Genomic DNA, 19,216 nt, shown 5'->3' with positions numbered 1-19,216 from the left:
GAGCTACATCCCTGCCGGCCATTCCCTCCCCTACCCTGGACGACGCTGGGCCAATTGTGCGCCGCCCCATGGGTCTCCCGGTCGCGGCCGGCTACGACAGAGCCTGGATTCGAACCAGGATCTCTAGTGGCACAGCTAGCACTGCGATGCCTTAGACCACTGCACCACTCAGGAAGCTATGAAATAACACATGGAATCATGTAGTAACAAAAAAAAGTGTTAAACAGGATCGTCTTAATTTTCTCCAAGTGACATTAAACATGTTAAAATATTTGAGGAACAAACATCTCTTGCTGATGCTTACTCTGCAGAAGGCAATTCGGTCAATGTATCAATATCATTTCTTTTTTAGGAAAAAAGTGGGGGGGAAAAGTATTTAGTCAGCCACCAATTGTGCAAGTTCTCCCACTTAAAAAGATGAGAGGCCTGTAATTTTCATCATAGGTACACGTCAACTATGACAGACTAAATGATAATTTTTTTCTCCAGAAAATCACATTGTAGGATTTTTTATGAATTTATTTGCAAATTATGGTGGAAAATAAGTATTTGGTCAATAACAAAAGTTTCTCAATACTTTGTTATATACCCTTTGTTGGCAATGACACAGGTCAAACGTTTTCTGTAAGTCTTCACAAGGTTTTCACACACTGTTGCTGGTATTTTGGCCCATTCCTCCATGCAGATCTCCTCTAGAGCAGTGATGTTTTGGGGCTGTCGCTGGGCAACACGGACTTTCAACTCCCTCCAAATATTTTCTATGGGGTTGAGATCTGGAGACTGGCTAGGCTACTCCAGGACCTTAAAATGCTTCTTACGAAACCACTCCTTCGTTGCCCGGGCGGTGTGTTTGGGATCATTGTCATGCTGAAAGACCCAGCCACGTTTCATCTTCAATGCCCTTGCTGATGGAAGGAGGTTTTCACTCAAAATCTCACGATACATGGCCCCATTCATTCTTTCCTTTACACGGATCAGTCGTCCTGGTCCCTTTGCAGAAAAACAGCCCCAAAGCATGATGTTTCCACCCCCATGCTTCACAGTAGGTATGGTGTTCTTTGGATGCAACTCAGCATTCTTTGTCCTCCAAACACAACGAGTTGAGTTTTTACCAAAAAGTTCTATTTTGGTTTCATCTGACCATATGACATTCTTCTGGATCATTCAAATGCACTCTAGCAAACTTCAGACGGGCCTGGACATGTACTGGCTTAAGCAGGGGGACATGTCTGGCACTGCAGGATTTGAGTCCCTGGCGGCGTAGTGTGTTACTGATGGTAGGCTTTGTTACTTTGGTCCCAGCTCTCTGCAGGTCATTCACTAGGTCCCCCCGTGTGTTTCTGGGATTTTTGCTCACCGTTCTTGTGATCATTTTGACCCCACGGGGTGAGATCTTGCGTGGAGCCCCAGATCGAGGGAGATTATCAGTGGTCTTGTATGTCTTCCATTTCCTAATAATTGCTCCCACAGTTGACTTCTTCAAACCAAGCTGCTTACCTATTGCAGATTCAGTCTTCCCAGCCTGGTGCAGGTCTACAATTTTGTTTCTGGTGTCCTTTGACAGCTCTTTGGTCTTGGCTATAGTGGAGTTTGGAGTGTGACTGTTTGAGGTTGTGGACAGGTGTCTTTTATACTGATAACAAGTTCAAACAGGTGCCATTAATACAGGTAACGAGTGGAGGACAGAGGAGCCTCTTAAAAAATAAGTTACAGGTCTGTGAGAGCCAGAAATCTTACTTGTTTGTAGGTGACCAAATACTTATTTTCCACCATAATTTGCAAATAAATTCATAAAAAATTCTACAATGTGATTTTCTGGATTTTTTTTCTCATTTTGTCTGTCATAGTTGACGTGTACCTATGATGAAAATTACAGGCCTCTCTCATCTTTTTAAGTGGGAGAACTTGCACAATTGGTGGCTGACTAAATACTTTTTTTCCCCCACTGTATGTGCTTTTGATAAAGCAGACATACAAAAAAACACCCATTACATTTTTCTGTACGGTTCACATTATTTCTAAGTGAAAATATGCTCTGTAAATACTTAACTGTTTGGAATTGTTATTTTGAACACACACTTGTAGGCCTTATATCATGTCATATTGATCATTTTCACATGGCAACAGTTTGTCCTCTGAGAATAATGATGACCCTTGCAAGTGGTCTCTGTTTCCTGAGGTTAAGGGGATTCATTTATTGTTATCTCAGAACTGCTCTCTTCTGTACTGGATCATGAGTAACTCATAACAGAAGCGAGTGATGAAAATGACGAAGTTCAAAACTAGAAAAAAGAGAAACATAAAGGTGCTCATGTCAAACAGTAATTGGGACATGCAAAACAAATGAGCTCTGGATCTCTTAAATTAGGAGTGATGAACATGCAGACATTGATTGACTCACAGACTGACAGTAGGGCAATGAAGCCCATCTTGCGATTTCCTGCTTGGAGTGAATACACTGAGCCCATCAGTGACCAGTAGAAACTCACCACCTGAAACAACTGAGTAAAGAAGAAATATCACGGATCGTCTTAATATTAACCTGATATCAATACCCATATAACCTCTATCAACGACAATAATCAAGTGAGAAGTAGCCCACCAGTATGGCCTCTGTGTGGTGTTGGCTTGGAAAGCTGTTGTCCTTGATAACAAAGTGCAGGATGACATCAGCGACCAGTAGGCCTAGCTGGAAGGTGCAGAGGAGCAGTGACATGGTTGTGTACAGCCCTCTCTTTGACACAGACAGGGAAAACAGCCATGCCATCAAAGCAGAGGTGTTGCCCTGCTCACAAAATGGATGAGATCAGTACAAGCATTTTCTGTATTTGAATATAAAATAAGGATCATGAGTAACTGGATCTATGATAAATATTATATGATTAGATTTGTAAAGCGTTGTCTTTATCCAGCAGATTCTGAGACATTTACAATTTATGTATGTGTGCATTGATTTGCGTGTAAAAGGTGAAACAGAAGATAGTTTACATTCTTGAAGAGGTCACCACTTTCCGCCATGTCACAGACTCCTGGTGGCCCACTCTTGAGAGACCTAGACCGACACTTGCACAATGATACACTTTCTTAGACTGGATAAGAGCTACTCTTTGTAAAATTGTCCCTACTTGTGATTTGGCAGCACATCGACTGTGATGAAGTGTGGATCTATCTGAAGGTAATAGAATGTTCATATTCTCCAGCTATGACATCACAGAAACATCAAGAATCAAGATTCTAAATATTGGACCAAGAGAAACATCTTTGTCTTGAATCTTTTCATTGTAATGAACACAAGCCTATTTACAAATAAAAAGAAGGCTCTGGACATGGCTATGCTGTGTGAAGTGAAGGGTCATCTAAATTAGAAATATGTACTGTAGTCATACCAAGGGTATAGTTTTTGCCAATCAGAAGAATGAAAATGACAAATGAATGGAAAATGACATTTGATTCACCATCATGCAGTTTAATGTGATTAGACAAAAAGCTACCTTTTCATGTGTCAATAAAACAAAACATTAAGAAATTCATCATGTACAATCTGTCAACAATCATGCATGGAATCACACCACATATTTAGGCCTAGGTCTGTGTAACAATATTTAGGCCAACAGGATAGGCACTCAATCTCCTTATTGTTCTGAAAAGCTGTAGTTTTCCCTAAAGAGGGCCAATCAATAAGATTAGCAAGGACAATATTGTATCTTCGACAAGAGGCACATTGTCAACTAGAAATGTATGCATTCATTCTATCGATTTATGACATTATTCTGGTGAGCAGGGCTTTATTTAGTCTTGTTGGGCAGGGTTTGTCAAAGTCGGTCCTGGTGCCCCCCCCGGGTGCACATTTTGGTTTTTTCCCTAGCACTACACAGCTGATTCAAATAATCAACTCATAATCAAGCTTTGATTATTTGAATCAGCTGTGTAGTGCTAGGGCAAAAACCAAAACATGCACCGGGGGGGGGGTGACTCAAAGGTTCAAAGGAGTATCCTCTTTTGTTTTGACTTCACACAAGAGATGCTTGACGCTGCATTCAGGGCCTTCATGCCAATCGCCACTGCTCTAACACCTACGCCCAGAGCATAATATACCTGCAAAAAGAGATTAGATCATAACAGTAACCACTAACTAATGAGAAACACCTATCCCCAAATAAACTTGTTTTCAAATGCAAATAGAGGCCTCATGGGCTGTTTAGACAGGCAGCCCAATTCTGTTTTTTTTTCTCACTAATAGATCAGCTCTGATGGGAAAATATCTGATGTGATTAGTGGAAAAAATATCAGAATTGGGCTGCCTGTCTAAACGCAGCCATGTTGGCTTTAATAAGTAACATGCATCTCCCATTTTACAAGGTAGTGTCTGATTTTCCAACTAGCCTCCTTGGTCAGGTCAACTGTTCCTAAACTGAATTAATTCTGCTGGTCAACTGACACAAATAATAAACCAAGGCATAGACCAAAAGTATTGCTTTACCAACATCACAGGATATGTCATGATATCCTTAAAAGGATATCATGATTGTCAGCACACACACCTGCTGGGACTCTCCCTTCCCATATCTCAGCTCGGTGACAAAGTGTTCACAGTTTCCCCTCAGGATGCAGTAAGGCATCTCCAGGCCCAGCAGGCTGCGGGCATCCCTCAGTATGTCATAAACACTCCGGGGTTTGTGTTTGCCATCCAGCAGGTTGTTGACAAGGAACCTGTCCTTCCCCACTATCTCCTCCAGCCTCTCCTTGGTCACAACGGCTGTGTCACACAGCACAGACACCAGGCTGTAGGCACCAGCCCCAGCTGCCTCAGCTTAGGTAGGAGAGGTAGGATCAGTGAGGTGAGGCAGGGCCACATAGTGAGAGTGGAGGAAACAGCAGAAAGGAAACTCTTAGGAGGGGGTCAGATCAGTGACGTTTACTATGTTTTTCTTAATGCATGGGTACATTATAGAGTTTATACACTATTTTATAAACATGATCATAAGCATATTTTTTCTAGGTCCATGAATCCAGCCCCCGTCCCCGTTGGAGGCCTTTTGCCTTTTGGTAGGCCGTCATTGTAAATAAGGAAATGTACTTTGTAGGCTTCTCTGCGCCATGACGTCCAGTATTAAAGATCAGGAGCAAATTGTACTTACTGGGGGGACAGAGGTGGACGATGTAACCTTCTCCAACATACAAGGCCCAGTGCTGATAGGTCCCACGGAATATCTCAATCAGGTCCCCAGGTTGAGGCTTTGTTTGATATTGACAACACAATAGCAGACTTTTACATAACAACTGGCAAGTAATACACTACGTAATCAAGTCTATATTCAATGTTAATTCAGTCTTTGACTAAAGATTACCCCACAAGTACAACAAAAAAGCCAAAGCAAGTCTGTCAACAAGTCAAATAGACTGCACGTTGTTACTGACTTACCATTATTGGGACAATGTCATTCCTTTTGATCAGATTGTGGCAAAAACATAACATTTCCAGGTTTTGATTTGTTCTTGCATATACTGTATTTATCCAGCATGTGAAAAAAGTTCATACTTGCAATATGCTCCCCTGTTGATTAAAACAGACATGCAAACCTAAAGGCTACTGCATGTTGCTTAGGCCACTGCCGCTACAGTTGATCAAGCCATTAATTGGATTTTCACAGTCTATTTTGGGTAGTAAACACTGATCTCTGACTGTTGGAGTAATACTTCTGAGTTGTGTTGAGCTGACCTATCAAAATATAAATGGCCTTCAACTAGGGTTTCCTTGGTCAATGAGATACTGCAATAACTTATGTAAACTGTAATAGTAATGAGTGATTGGTGCCTTCTTGGGACAGTCAGATTCCACTGTTAGATCAAATCAAATCAAATCAAATGTTATTTGTTACATGCGCCAAATACAGCAGGTGTAGACCTTACCGTGAAATGCTTACTTACAAGCCCTTAACCAACAATGCAGTTCAAGAAAGAGTTAAGAAAATATTTACTAAATAAACTAAAGTAAACGTTTTTTTTTTTTAATAACACAATCAAATAACAATAACGAGGCTATATACAGGGGGTACCTGTACCGAGTCAATGTGCAGGTTAGTCGAGGTAATTTGTACATGTAGGTAGGGGTAAAGTGACTATGCATAGATAATAAACAGCGGGTAGCAGCAGTGTAAAAACACAGGGAGGGGGGGTGTGTCTATGTAAATAGTCTGGGTGGCCATTTTATTAATTGTTCAGCAGTCTTATGGCTTGGGGGTAGAAGCTGTTAATAATAATAATATAATATGCCATTTAGCAGACGCTTTTATCCAAAGCGACTTACAGTCATGCGTGCATAAATTTTTTTGTGTACGGGTGGTCCCGGGGATCGAACCCACTACCTTGGCGTTACAAGCGCCGTGGTCTACCAGTTGAGCTACAGAGGAGCCTTTTGGTCCTAGACTTGGCGCTCCGGGTACCGCTTGCCGTGCGGTAGCAGAGAAAACAGTCTATGACTTGGGTGACTGGAGTCTTTGACAATTTTTTGGCCTTTCCTTTTTGGCATTGAAATGATGTAACATGTCTGGTGTATTATGGCCGGCTTCTTTTATGAAACTTTCTTCTTGCCTGGTATGGATTGTTTATAAAGTGATCATAAAAAGTTACAACAATCCATACATTTACATTTTAGTCATTTAGTAGACGCTCTTAACCAGAACGACTTACAGTTAGTGAGTGCATACTTTTTTTTTCATACTGGTCCCCAGTGGGAATCGAACCCACAACCCTGGCGTTGCAAGCGCCATACTCTACCAACTGAGCTACACGGGCTAAATAGCAGGCAAGAAGGAAGCAGCAACAATTTAAGCACTGCAATACAAATTACAAACGTACATAGAAATTCACAACAATACAAGGATTTTTAAAATATATAATGAAAATGTTCAGACCTAAATTTGGAAAGCAAATACAGTTATATCAACTATAGTTATCCTCACAACGAGTTTTAAACCTAAAAGCCTTTCTATGCAATGTGTGCTCATAATGTTGCTAATGGCTATCCAATAGTATAAGAACTTCAATTAACTTCAATAAAATACAATTATAAAACAAGATAACACACTCCAAAGTTTGTCAAACTTCAGAATATTATAATGTTGAGTCCATGTTGCGTGGCATCTTTCTCATTTCATTTTTAGACAGTACCATACCCATCTTTTCCATTCATTTGGGATGGACTCCTGGCTACTTTCAGTCGCCAAACTTTGCCGAACGTTGCAAATAGAAATGACATGAACGAATAGAGCCGACGTGCTTCCTGTTCTACATAGAATATTTATATTTGAACGTTCAAAAACCCAATGTGTTGAACGCGCCTCTGCTATGAACAAGCGCCTCCCTAGTCAAAATGAACTGACCAATCAATGAATGACTCGCGGCAAAGTGGAGCGCATTCAATATCGAAACGTTAAGCAGTTTATTATTATACCAAACCATTACCATTTCAAATTAAGGCAATAACAGGAGTCCGTCTGATACGAAAATGTGCTAATACGTCTATAAGGTGGACAGGGTTGGCTCTGACTGTCCCTCAAAAAACACATTTTGTTGCTTACGGGCATCTATACTTGGTTGGGGTATCATCTGCGTGCACATCATTTGAAGGGGCGAGGCTTAGTTGAGAGCGTAAGCAAGCTGAATCAAGATGGCGAGCTTCATTGAACGGTAGCTATTCCAGAATTCAAGTTCAGTTAGCCTGCTAGCTAATTCAATAGTATGCATGTTTTCTGTTGTGTCAGTCTTTGTGGATATTATCTATAAATGCCACATTTGGTCAGTTGTCTTTTGTAACGGATAGCTTGCTAGCTAGAGGAAAACGACCTACCTAACTAACGTTAATCAGTTCAGCAGCAACATGACTAGCTAGCTGGAATATGATAATTGCAAACGTAGTTACATCACTGTTCATTTCCATTCTTCCCTAGGATGTGCCTGCATATTGTGCTCGTGCTGTCTGTTTTCCTGAGCATCACTCAAGCTGTGGATCGCAGTAACTTCAAAACATGTGACCAGAGTGCCTTCTGCAGGTGATGCCTCCCTTCATCAATTCACTTGTAGAAAAATGTGTAACAACAACGTTACCTAGATGGACATTTTGAGACCAAAACGATATACTGTGTAATGTCATTTGTGTATCAGTTCATAAAAGTATATAATCTGTAACGTGTGTGTGTGTGTGTGTGTGTGTGTGTGTGTGTGTGTGTGTGTGTGTGTGTGTGTGTGTGTGTGTGTGTGTGTGTGTGTGTGTGTGTGTGTGTGTGTGTGTGTGTGTGTGTGACTGAATGCAGTCGTCAAAGGGCGATGAAGCCAGGCCAGTCATCATACAGAGCCTTACTGGAGACCCTGGAACTCAGTGACTCCCATCTCACACTGCAGCTCCAGAATAACAATAATAAGGTCAGAATGAACAAGACCTGTTACACACGTAAATATTGAATGACCGGTTGGGTGAAATAGCTTTGCTTTGATAATGGATTACTTGGATGGTACACAATGGAAATCCACCATACACTTTTTGTTCTTCCACATTGTGCAAACCGTGTGTTGACGTATGATCATTTCATTGCCTGTGTTCAGGTGCGCTTGCTGCTAGAGCTGTATCGCCTTCAGGGGAACATGACCAGAGTGAAGATCAACGAGCTGAAGCCCGTCAAGCCTCGATATGAGGTGCCTGATGTTCTCATCACTGACCCTCCCACTGAACCGTGAGTTTGTCCATTTTTATTTTATACATGTCAATATCAGCCCACTATTGATGTCTCACATTCTAGGGTGGTTTTGTAACGAATGTAAAGTATAGAGAAGGTCCATAGTGGGTGTGTTGGCATGGGTGTGATGGCTGCTTCTCTCCTCTGCAGTATGTCAGTGGTGGTCCAGGATGAGCATGGGGTGGTGCTGTCTCTGGGTGGGGAGGACCGGAGGCTCATCCTCAGTGCCCAGCCCTTCCGCCTGGACATCATGGAGGGCCCACAGGTGCTGCTGTCCCTCAACTCCCGGGGCCTGCTAGCCTTCGAGCAGCTCCGCATACGCAAGGACACGTGAGTCGCTCATGCAGTCTTGCATGCACAGGACGAAACCTTGCATTTATATCACATGGAGCAATGCAATTGAATGCGTATACTAGACCTGTGATGGACTTTTGACGGAATATTGCCTCAAATAAAATGTGTGCACATGTTGTGTAATTTCATGGAAGGCTTTTATTGAAGGCTTCCACTTGTACTCTCCTGCTGAATTTGATAATTGTCTCAAAGGTTTTCTAAAATGCACTTAGGTGTACTGTACTGATCTGTTTTCCTGTCCTATTCTGTTTCTTTCCTTTCCCTCTCCTCTCTACTGTTTCTCACCATATCCTCCAGTATTTCCCACAAAATAAGTAGCACAGTCGGTAGCATATGGGATAAGATCAAGAGCGTTTTCTCTAGGTAACTGGTCTTAGCTTGCCTCTTGATGTTATGTTTGTGTGACACCTGAGTTGAACAACTGAAATAGCTTAAGGCTGTATTGTCTTATAGTAGAAATGCCACAGGTCAGAAATTAAGTCAACAGATTTTTACTTTTGATCTGAACTTTACCAGAGCATCAACAAATATCTGTAAACATGTTGCTGTGTGCAGTTTCTCCATAAGTCTGTACAGCCTCTACTGCTCAGTGTAGTGTACATATATCTACCAAGCTCCCCAGAGGGTCTAAACTAAACAAAGATTATTGCATGTCATATTTTATTGTTCAGTGAATTGATTTGATTGGTTTGCCGTTGATAATTATTATTAACAAACAAAAAAATCTTCTGAATCAATGTCCTGCAAAGTTTAGAAATGTGGGCGTATCTGTACCCATTACCAAGTAATTTTCTATGGGCTGAATCATAACTTAAAATCATCTGCAAATGTTTGTGCAAACCCCACATTAACCCCACATTAACATCAATGCAAACATAAGTTAAAATGAACCCCTATGTCAACAAGATGTCAGTACATAATGCATGTTTAACTCAATGACAATTATCCAATTGGAAGAGTTTGTACTTAATCTATCACTAACAACATGTCAATCCAGGTGATGAGATCCAGTTTGTATTGCTTTACTTGTCCTTCACATTTCTCCATGTGGTTTCTAAAGCAATCAACCACTCCTTTGACATTATGTATTATTGTGTGATGCAGCAAAAGCCAAACAGATACAGAGGAAGCTGGGGAGAAAGAGGACACAGAGAAGCATGACGAGGAAAAGGTGTGTTGTTCTATTCTAAAGTCCTTATTGTTCTGATACAAACACTGCATGGATTTATTGGAGCATTTATAGACCCCATTCTGTCCATTTTGTGTTCAAAGTGTGTAGAGATAACAGGTCGTTAGTAGTAGCCTCATAGGGTGAGAGACGAGCTCCAACTTCTGGTATCAGTTTGATGTGAACTTTGAACTAGGGTGTGTATGAGTACCACCTTTCTGAGACACTTGAGCTACACCTTTGGACTCCTTTTCTCTTTTCCGGTTCTCCACAAAACCCCTCTCACTTCCCAGGCGTCAGAAGGAGAGGAGGAGGAGGTGGAAGAAGAGGTGGATCAGCCAGGAATGTGGGAGGAGACGTTCAAGTCCCATGCCGACACCAAGCCTAATGGTACATCATTGTACTGTACACTACAATTCCATACAGTAAAATAAACTGTTACTCAAGTCAATTTATTTGTTTTCACCTGTTTACTTACATTGACATCATGTGAATCAAAAAAATAAAACACTGCTGTGGTGTAACCTGCCTCCTGTCCCCCAGGTCCCTCCTCCATCAGTCTGGACTTCTCCCTGCCTGGAGTAGAACATGTCTATGGCATCCCTGAACACGCAGACAGCCTCAGACTGAAAAACACAGAGTGAGACTATAAACTGTCTTTGCCCCAATGTCATTTGCACTCAGCTCATCAACGTGTAGTTTTGAAATTCTGTGTTGGTCATCCAGTGCTAACGCAGTGATTCCTGTTCCTCTCCCCAGTGGAGGAGACCCCTACAGGCTTTATAACCTGGATGTGTTCCAGTATGAGCTCTTTAACCCCATGGCTCTGTACGGAGCAGTGCCTGTCCTCCTCTCACACAACACCCACAGGACTATGGGTCTCTTCTGGCTCAACGCAGCAGAGACATGGGTGGACATCAGCTCTGGACAGGTGGGTGTGTGTGAATGGATCTCACACACTGTCTTTCCTTTCATTCTTTCCTTGGATTCACTTGGTTTGATATCTAAATCCTGTTTGTACATGTTGGATTGCGTTCAGGGCTCCGGTGAGGTCCTTCAGACAGACGTCCGATGGATCTCTGAGAGTGGCATCATTGACGTCTTCATCATGCTGGGACCACAACCTAATGATGTGTTCACACAGTACGCTTCATTAACAGGTACACAGGTCTGATACACTACCAGGTACACGTCACTCACGGTATATTGTACACATTCACGCCAAGTACATTTGCATGTTCAATACATCGTCGGTTTATAGCTCCACTGCACACTATCCCAGAAGTGGTACCTTCACTTTAGAAATGACCCTTGTGTTCTGTGGCTGTTGTAGGCACTCAGTCCTTCCCCCCTCTCTCTTCGCTGGCCTACCACCAGTGCCGCTGGAACTACAACGACCAGGAGGATGTGAGTGCGGTGGACCAAGGCTTTGATGAACACGACATCCCCTATGACTTCATCTGGCTGGATATTGAGCACACGGATGGCAAGCGCTACTTCACCTGGGACAACAACAAGTTCCCACAGCCCAAAGACATGCTGCAGGGCCTCCTGGATAAGAGACGCAAGGTGAACTTAATGATGGAAACAGATTTTGAAATGGTGTGTGTGGTAATGAGAAAATAATGTACGTTTTTGGCACTCTTCTCTCTCCCTCCTTCACTCACTGCGCCCTCTCTCCTGTCCTGGCTGTCCACAGATGGTGACCATAGTGGACCCTCACATTAAGGTGGACAGCAGCTATAAGATCCACACTGAGATTCGCTCTAGAGGCTACTACATAAAAAACGAAGATGGCGGAGACTATGAGGGCTGGTGCTGGCCAGGTAGGAAGATGTCAATATGTAGTGTATTTATGGCTTGACAAATTCTGAAACCTACCAGACAACACAGTGCAGGTTGGCATTTATTGTCATGAATCTTGCCCTGGAAGCAGCTCTGCAGAGTGGTCACTAGCTGGCACAGCCACAAAGTCATACAATCTGATTTAAACCTAACCCTAACCACACTGCTAACCCTAATGCCTAACACTAACCTTTTAAATTAAGACCAAAAACCTAATTCATGACTTTTTTTATGTCCCATCTAACGGAAATCACTCAGTTCTAACTCCAGGGCAAGATTTTGACAATAAATGTCAACACAGTGTAAGATTGACTGTTTTATACTGATTCAGTCACCCAAAGGCTGGTAATTATTTAGAACTGTTATGTACATGTACTCTATATTTTCTTGTAAAAGGGAACGCAGGTTACCCAGATTTTACCAACCCTGAGATGAGGAGGTGGTGGGCCAGCATGTTTGCTTATGACCAGTATGAGGTGAGTAAACCCTAATCAGTTCGTCTCGTCTCCCCTCCACATTTAAACCCAGTTACTTTCTTTCCTTCCTCAGGAAACTTTGTCCTCTTCACTGAGTCAGTTAGCATTGATGTCACTGGTTAAGCAGTAAAGCTACTGGAGTCTTGAGCTACTGATTTACCTATACGACCCCAGATGTACTGACATGTCTTTACCTCCCGTCTCTCTTCTCCAGGGCTCAATGGAGAACCTGTACACGTGGAACGACATGAACGAGCCATCTGTGTTCAATGGGCCAGAGGTCACCATGCACAAGGACGCCCTCCATGGGACCTGGGAGCACAGAGACGTCCACAACCTCTATGGCTTCTACGTGGTGAGGCAGGGAAGGAAGGGCATTACTAGGAGTAGATAGCCTGGGGGTGTCCACTGTCCACACTGTTGGGATTGTTTTGGATTAGTTACAGCATCCTCTCTCACTCATTTACTGTCGCCATCTACTCTCTGTCTTCCCTTCTTTCCCTCTCTCAGCAAATGGCGACAGCAGAGGGTCAGATCCAGCGCTCCGGGGGGTTGGAGAGGCCTTTTGTCCTGACCAGGGCCTTCTTCGCTGGGTCTCAGCGCTATGGTTAGACCCTTCAATAACGCCTCCCTCTGGTTCCCAGAAATGTTGTATACTGTATGTCTTCACCGACCCCAACCCACTCTTGAAGTGTTCTCTCTCGCGCGCGCGTTCACCCACTCTCCTCCAGGTGCAGTGTGGACGGGTGATAATGCAGCAGAGTGGGGCCACCTGAAGATGTCCATCCCCATGTGTCTCAGCCTGGGCCTGGTTGGCATCTCCTTCTGTGGAGGTGAGGCTGGCAGGGATTGGTGCTGCACAGATTGGTCTGTCCTAGTCGGATGGTAATTCTTAAAGGATCCTAATCCTCCATCTTCTCTCATCCCAGCTGACGTGGGGGGTTTCTTTAAGACTCCCAGTGCGGAGCTGCTGGTGCGTTGGTACCAGGCGGGGGCCTACCAGCCTTTCTTCCGTGCCCACGCCCACCTGGACACCCCGCGGAGGGAGCCCTGGCTTTTTGGCCCTGACAACACGGATCTGATCCGGGAGGCTGTGCGTCAGCGCTACACCCTCCTGCCCTACTGGTACCTGCAGTTCTACCATGCCCAACGCACTGGCCAGCCTGTCATGAGGTAGGCTCATCAAGCCCCATTCAGGGCTTGACATTAACTTTTTTAGCCACTTAGGATTTTAAATTTGTTTTACTTGTCAGAAAGCTCAAGTCACTAGTCCAAAAATAAACAATGTTCTGTAACACCATGGGCCACAACGGTGACTGAGTATTGTGTTGTATGATGCAAGGAACCACTTCACAAAATACCCTTCATTATTATCACTGGTATTATTATCACTGGTATTATTATCACTGGTATTATTATCACTGGTATTATTATCACTGGTATTATTATCACTGGTATTATTATCACTGGTATTATTATCACTGGTATTATTATCACTGGTATTATTATCACTGGTATTATTATCACTGGTATTATTATCACTGGTATTATTATCACTGGTATTATTATCACTGGTATTATTATCACTGGTATTGACAATGGAAGGCTGCTGGTCTCTGATCCCATGTATTATGCCTCCTGCCGTTGTGGCCTTGAGCAAGGCACTTAACCCCCCACAAAGTACAATACTGTACTGATAGGCTACTGTATAAAACACAGATGTGGTCCATCAACCCTCCATCTGGAGAACTACTGGGTGTGCAGGCTTTTGATCCAGTCCTGCTCAAACACACCCGAGTCAGTTTATCAAGGGACTGCTGAGAAGCAGTTTTTTCTTCTTCACAATGTGTTAGAGCAGGGCTGGAGCAAAAGCCTGCAAACACAGTAGCGCTCCAGGACTCTCCTGGAGAATGGTTGGCGACCCTGCAACATTACAATTAAAACCAAATACTTGATAGGTCTTAAAAAAGTATTACCTCATTCAATAAACCAGGGATAAAATGGCTAAGGTGGGCGACTTCATCGCAAGGTAGATACAGTGAGGGGAAAAAAGTATTTGATCCCCTGCTGATTTTGTACGTTTGCCCACTGCCAAAGACATGATCAGTCTATAATTTTAATGATATGTTTATTTGAACAGTGAGCGACAGAATAACAACAACAAAATCCAGAAAAACGCATGTCAAAAATGTTATAAATTGATTTGCATTTTAATGAGGGAAATAAGTATTTGACCCCTCTGCAAAACATGACTTAGTACTTGGTGGCAAAACCCTTGTTGGCAATCACAGAGGTCAGACATTTCTTGTAGTTGGCCACCAGGTTTGCACACATCTCAGGAAGGATTTTGTCCCACTCCTCTTTGCAGATCTTCTCCAAGTCATTAAGGTTTCGAGGCTGATATTTGGCAACTCAAACCTTCAGCTCCCTCCACAGATTTTCTATGGGATTAAGGTCTGGAGACTGGTTAGGCCACTCCAGGACCTTAATGTGCCTCTTCTTGAGCCACTCCTTTGTTGCCTTGGCCGTGTGTTTTGGGTCATTGTCATGTTGGAATACCCATCCATGACCCATTTTCAATGCCCTGGCTGAGGGAAGGATGTTCTCACCCAAGATTTGACGGTACATGGCCCCGTCCATCGTCCCTTTGATGCGGTGAAGTTGTCCTGTCCCTTTAGCAGAAAAACACCCCCAAAGCATAATGTTTCCACCTCCATGTTTGACGGTGGGGATGGTGTTCTTGGGGTCATAGGCAGCATTCCTCCTCCTCCAAACACGGCAAGTTGAGTTGATGCCAAAGACCTCAATTTTTGGTCTCATCTGACCACAACACTTTCACCCAGTTCTCCTCTGAATCATTCAGATGTTCATTGGCAAACTTCAGACGGGCATGTATATGTGCTTTCTTGAGCAGGGGGACCTTGCGGGCGCTGCAGGATTTCAGTCCTTCACGGCATAGTGTGTTACCAATTGTTTTCTTGGTGACTATGGTCCCAGCTGCCTTGAGATCATTGACAAGATCCTCCCATGTAGTTCTGGGCTGATTCTTCACCGTTCTCATGATCATTGCAACTCCACGAGGTGAGATCTTGCATAGAGCCCCAGGCCGAGGGAGATTGACAGTTCTTTTGTGTTTCTTCCATTTGCAAATAATCGCACCAACTGTTGTCACCTCCTCACCAAGCTGCTTGGCGATGGTCTTTTAGCCCATTCCAGCCTTGTGTAGGTCTACAATCTTGTCCCTGACATCATTGGAGAGCTCTTTGGTCTTGGCCATGGTGGAGAGTTTGGAATCTGATTGATTGATTGCTTCTGTGGACAGGTGTCTTTTATACAGGTAACAAGCTGAGATTAGGAGCACTCCCTTTAAGAGTGTGCTCCTAATCTCAGCTCGTTACCTGTATAAAAGACACCTGGGAGCCAGAAATCTTTCTGATTGAGAGGGGGTCAAATACTTATTTCCCTCATTAAAATGCAAATCAATTTAACATTTTATGTTTGTTGTTATTCTGTCTCTCACTGTTCAAATAAACCTACCATTAAAATTATAGACTGATAATTTCTTTGTCAGTGGGCAAACATACAAAATCAGCAGGGGATCAAATACTTTTTTCCCTCACTGTAACTAAGACGTGTATATCTACATGTACACTATGTTCTGAATTGGCTGTCTAGTTAGTCTGTTGTATATCATTATTTTACCTGCTGCTGCAGTCTCTCCTCTGGCAACGGCCCACTCGCACTGGCACACACGCAGTTGATGCACACACCATGAGTTTTCCAGGATTTTCATTGCTGACCAAAAATGAGCTATAACTGGGTAAATAAGCAATGAATATCAACAAATGTGCACACGTGGCTAGGCTCGATTTGATCTAAAAAAACGCATCTTGGGACTGCATGATTGAAAGACCGCTCAATGCAGGCCTACAGTAATTCTGCTGCAATGCACTCTGGGAGGACAGTGCGCCACACATCGCATCCGGAGGACACTCTGATCCAATTCTGATCGGAATAGGCTTTTTAAAAAAACTTGTCCATTTGGACAATTTAAATCTGCTTGTCTGACAATTTGTTTTACTTGCCCCGGGCAAGCGGACAAGCGTTAATGTCGAGCCCTGCCATGTCTATGTTTCAAAGGTCTATAGCTGGCACTAGTCTTTAAGGTGATATTAGAGAAAATTCTTGTATTTTGATTCACCTTGGGTTGTATTCCCTCCCCCCTCTCTCTCTCCGTACTATAGGCCCCTGTGGGTGGAGTATCCAGAGGATATTGCCACGTTCTCCATTGACGATGAGTTCCTGATTGGTAAGTAGGTTAGGGAGAGTGGCCTTTAGACCGGTATGTAGTTCTTAACCTTTTATATTATGGTACAATACTTTTGAGTACTTAAATGTTTGGATGCACTTGACCTCTTCAACCTGGTGAGGATGATACATTACCCCAGACTACCTCTCCCCCTGTGTGTTCATCAGGCAGAGATCTTTTGGTCCACCCTGTAACAGATGAAGGGTCTAGTGGGGTCACAGCCTACTTACCTGGGAATGGAGAGGTGAGTGTGAGGATGGAGAGAGGGGGAAGGCTGACCTGGAGTTTTGCCTGTTGGAATGTACCACATGTTCAATCAACCTGATCCTTTCTCGTCCTCTGACGACCTCACGCTTCTCTCCCCGTTACAGGTCTGGTATGACGTCCACACGTTCCAGAGACATGACGGAGCTCAGAACCTCTATATCCCTGTCACCATGAGCTCAGTAGGTTCTCTGTTGCCGTCAGTGTTAACATGGATCTGCTGCCATCACCCATCTCTCAGCACCTTTCCCACAAATAACTCTCTCTCTTTTCACCTCTTCCTTTCACAGATTCCAGTGTTCCAGCGAGGAGGGTCCATTATCTGCCGGAAGAACCGTGTTCGCAGGTCCTCATCCTGCATGGAGAACGATCCCTACACCCTCTACGTGGCCCTTGACTCACAGGTATAACCTTACTTTACACCACTATGATATCACTACCATTGTTGTTGCACCATTTTACTTGCAGGGGCTTTGTCATCATTTAAATGTTTCTCTTTGTTCCAGGGCAATGCAGAAGGAGAGCTTTACATAGATGATGGTCACACCTTTAAACATGAAACAGACAAGCAGTTCATTCACAGACACCTGAGTTTCACTGCAAACAGCCTCTCATCCAGGTCTGTCCCTCCTCTAACTAACGTCCTCATTCCAACCAGGCCATGTTCTCCCTGTTTCTGTATCGAGTGTAACCTGTCTCTTTCTCTGATGCTGCAGTGACCTGTCTCCTGACTCCCAGTTTCCCACGGCCTCTTGGGTTGAGAAAGTGATCATCCTGGGAGTTCAGAAGCCTGATGCTGTCACCCTCACAACGACAGGTTAGTCATGTACCGTCAATAACCAGGCAACATAATGTCACGTGTAGAGCCAGGAGTTTCCCCAGAACTTTCTTCTGGTCAGGTAATGTAATGGAAAAATAATACTTGTTGCAGTTAAGTTATTTTTGTGTTGGCAGGCTAGTGCAGAAAGTGGTAAGGGTTGTGAACATAGAACATTAGAGTTTGTTACAATGTGCCTGATGTTCTTCACCCATCCTCCACAGATGGTGGGGAGTCTTCTGTGGAGTTTGAGTTTGACCCGGACACGGCAGTCTTAACTCTACGTAAGCCAGGCGTGAACGCAGGGGTCAACTGGACATTACATCTGCGGTAGCACAGGACACACGTATAGAAGTCAAGAGACACACGAAATGTCACGCACAGACTTTTGGACAAACAAGTAAACATACAACTACAAAAGGGCACACATGCACCCAGATTCAAAAGTGTGGCTAGGATTTGGAGCAGTTACCTGAACCTTGAGAAAGAAAACGCAGGAGAAATTGATCAGGGTTGTTGAAAGAGTATGAAACTCAGGACCACAAATGGTGTTAGTCAGGAGAAATTCTGCACCACTAACAAAAGGAGGCTTTGATACTTATCTTAATTTTATAAATATTTTTGGGGGGGGTTGAAATGATGACAATGACTCCCTATAAGACCCTATATGACCCTATATGACTAGCTGTTTAAAATAAAGGTTAAATAAAAAATTATGACAATGTAATGTTTGTATTTTTTCCTTTCCATTAATGAATTAACTTTTAAATGGGTCAGCAATGTGAATAGACAAGTATGAAGAAGAGATTGCCTTCTATCAGACATTATGAATTACATTGGGTATTATGGTATTCACCCACCTTGGATTCTTTCACATTTTGTTGCGTTACAAATGTTCAAGTCTTGCCATAGATTTCCAAGCAGATTTAATTCAAAACTGTAACTTGGCCACTTGGAACATTCACTGTCTACAGTGTAGATTTGGCCTTGTTGTAGGTTATTGTCCTGCTGAAAGGTGAATTCCTCTCTGTGTCTAGTGTAAAGCAGACTGAAACAGGTTTTCCTCCAAGATTATGCCTGTGCTTAGCTCATGAAAAACTCTTTGCAGACGTCAAGCATACCCATACCATGAGGCAGCCACCACCATGCTTGAAAATAAGGAGGCATGTGTTGGAATATTCTTATTCTGTATATTTGTATTCTATTGACTGAGGGAGCTTAAAGATGTTGTATGTATTGGGGACAGAGGAA

General features: G+C 43.2%; 2 protein-coding genes across 4 annotated transcripts; one reads left to right on the top strand and one right to left on the bottom strand.

Moving 5' to 3' along the window:
• Window positions 1-3,981: 3,981 nt before the first annotated feature.
• On the bottom strand, window positions 3,982-7,179 carry LOC121542226 (phospholipase A and acyltransferase 3-like). The gene is made up of 4 exons (XM_045207936.1): window positions 7,171-7,179; window positions 5,139-5,280; window positions 4,542-4,810; window positions 3,982-4,095 (listed from the first exon to the last, which is right to left on the bottom strand). The coding sequence occupies exons 1-4, from the start codon at window positions 7,177-7,179 to the stop codon at window positions 3,982-3,984; spliced, it is 534 nt and encodes a 177-aa protein (XP_045063871.1).
• Window positions 7,180-7,469: 290 nt separating this feature from the next.
• LOC121541857 (neutral alpha-glucosidase AB) lies at window positions 7,470-18,692 on the top strand. 3 transcript variants are annotated; one of them, XM_041851197.2, is made up of 25 exons: window positions 7,471-7,689; window positions 7,950-8,051; window positions 8,313-8,421; window positions 8,602-8,729; window positions 8,883-9,062; window positions 9,384-9,449; window positions 10,191-10,257; window positions 10,548-10,644; window positions 10,798-10,894; window positions 11,014-11,185; window positions 11,294-11,414; window positions 11,588-11,823; window positions 11,954-12,080; window positions 12,496-12,575; window positions 12,790-12,930; window positions 13,086-13,182; window positions 13,307-13,408; window positions 13,505-13,748; window positions 16,820-16,884; window positions 17,052-17,128; window positions 17,256-17,330; window positions 17,439-17,552; window positions 17,655-17,767; window positions 17,865-17,965; window positions 18,190-18,692. In XM_041851197.2, exons 1-25 carry the CDS (start codon window positions 7,670-7,672, stop codon window positions 18,297-18,299), a joined length of 2,841 nt encoding a protein of 946 aa, XP_041707131.1. In that variant the 5' UTR covers window positions 7,471-7,669; the 3' UTR covers window positions 18,300-18,692. The 3 variants fall into 3 exon arrangements, with proteins under 3 accessions (XP_041707129.1, XP_041707130.1, XP_041707131.1); XM_041851195.2 differs by having other exon boundaries at window positions 7,470-7,689; window positions 11,014-11,414; XM_041851196.2 differs by lacking the exon at window positions 9,384-9,449 and having other exon boundaries at window positions 7,470-7,689; window positions 11,014-11,414.
• Window positions 18,693-19,216: the final 524 nt, after the last annotated feature.

Source organism: Coregonus clupeaformis, chromosome 27 (assembly GCF_020615455.1).
Source record: "Coregonus clupeaformis isolate EN_2021a chromosome 27, ASM2061545v1, whole genome shotgun sequence".
Classification (NCBI taxonomy): domain Eukaryota; kingdom Metazoa; phylum Chordata; class Actinopteri; order Salmoniformes; family Salmonidae; genus Coregonus; species Coregonus clupeaformis.
This window is presented reverse-complemented; position numbering and strand designations above follow the sequence as displayed.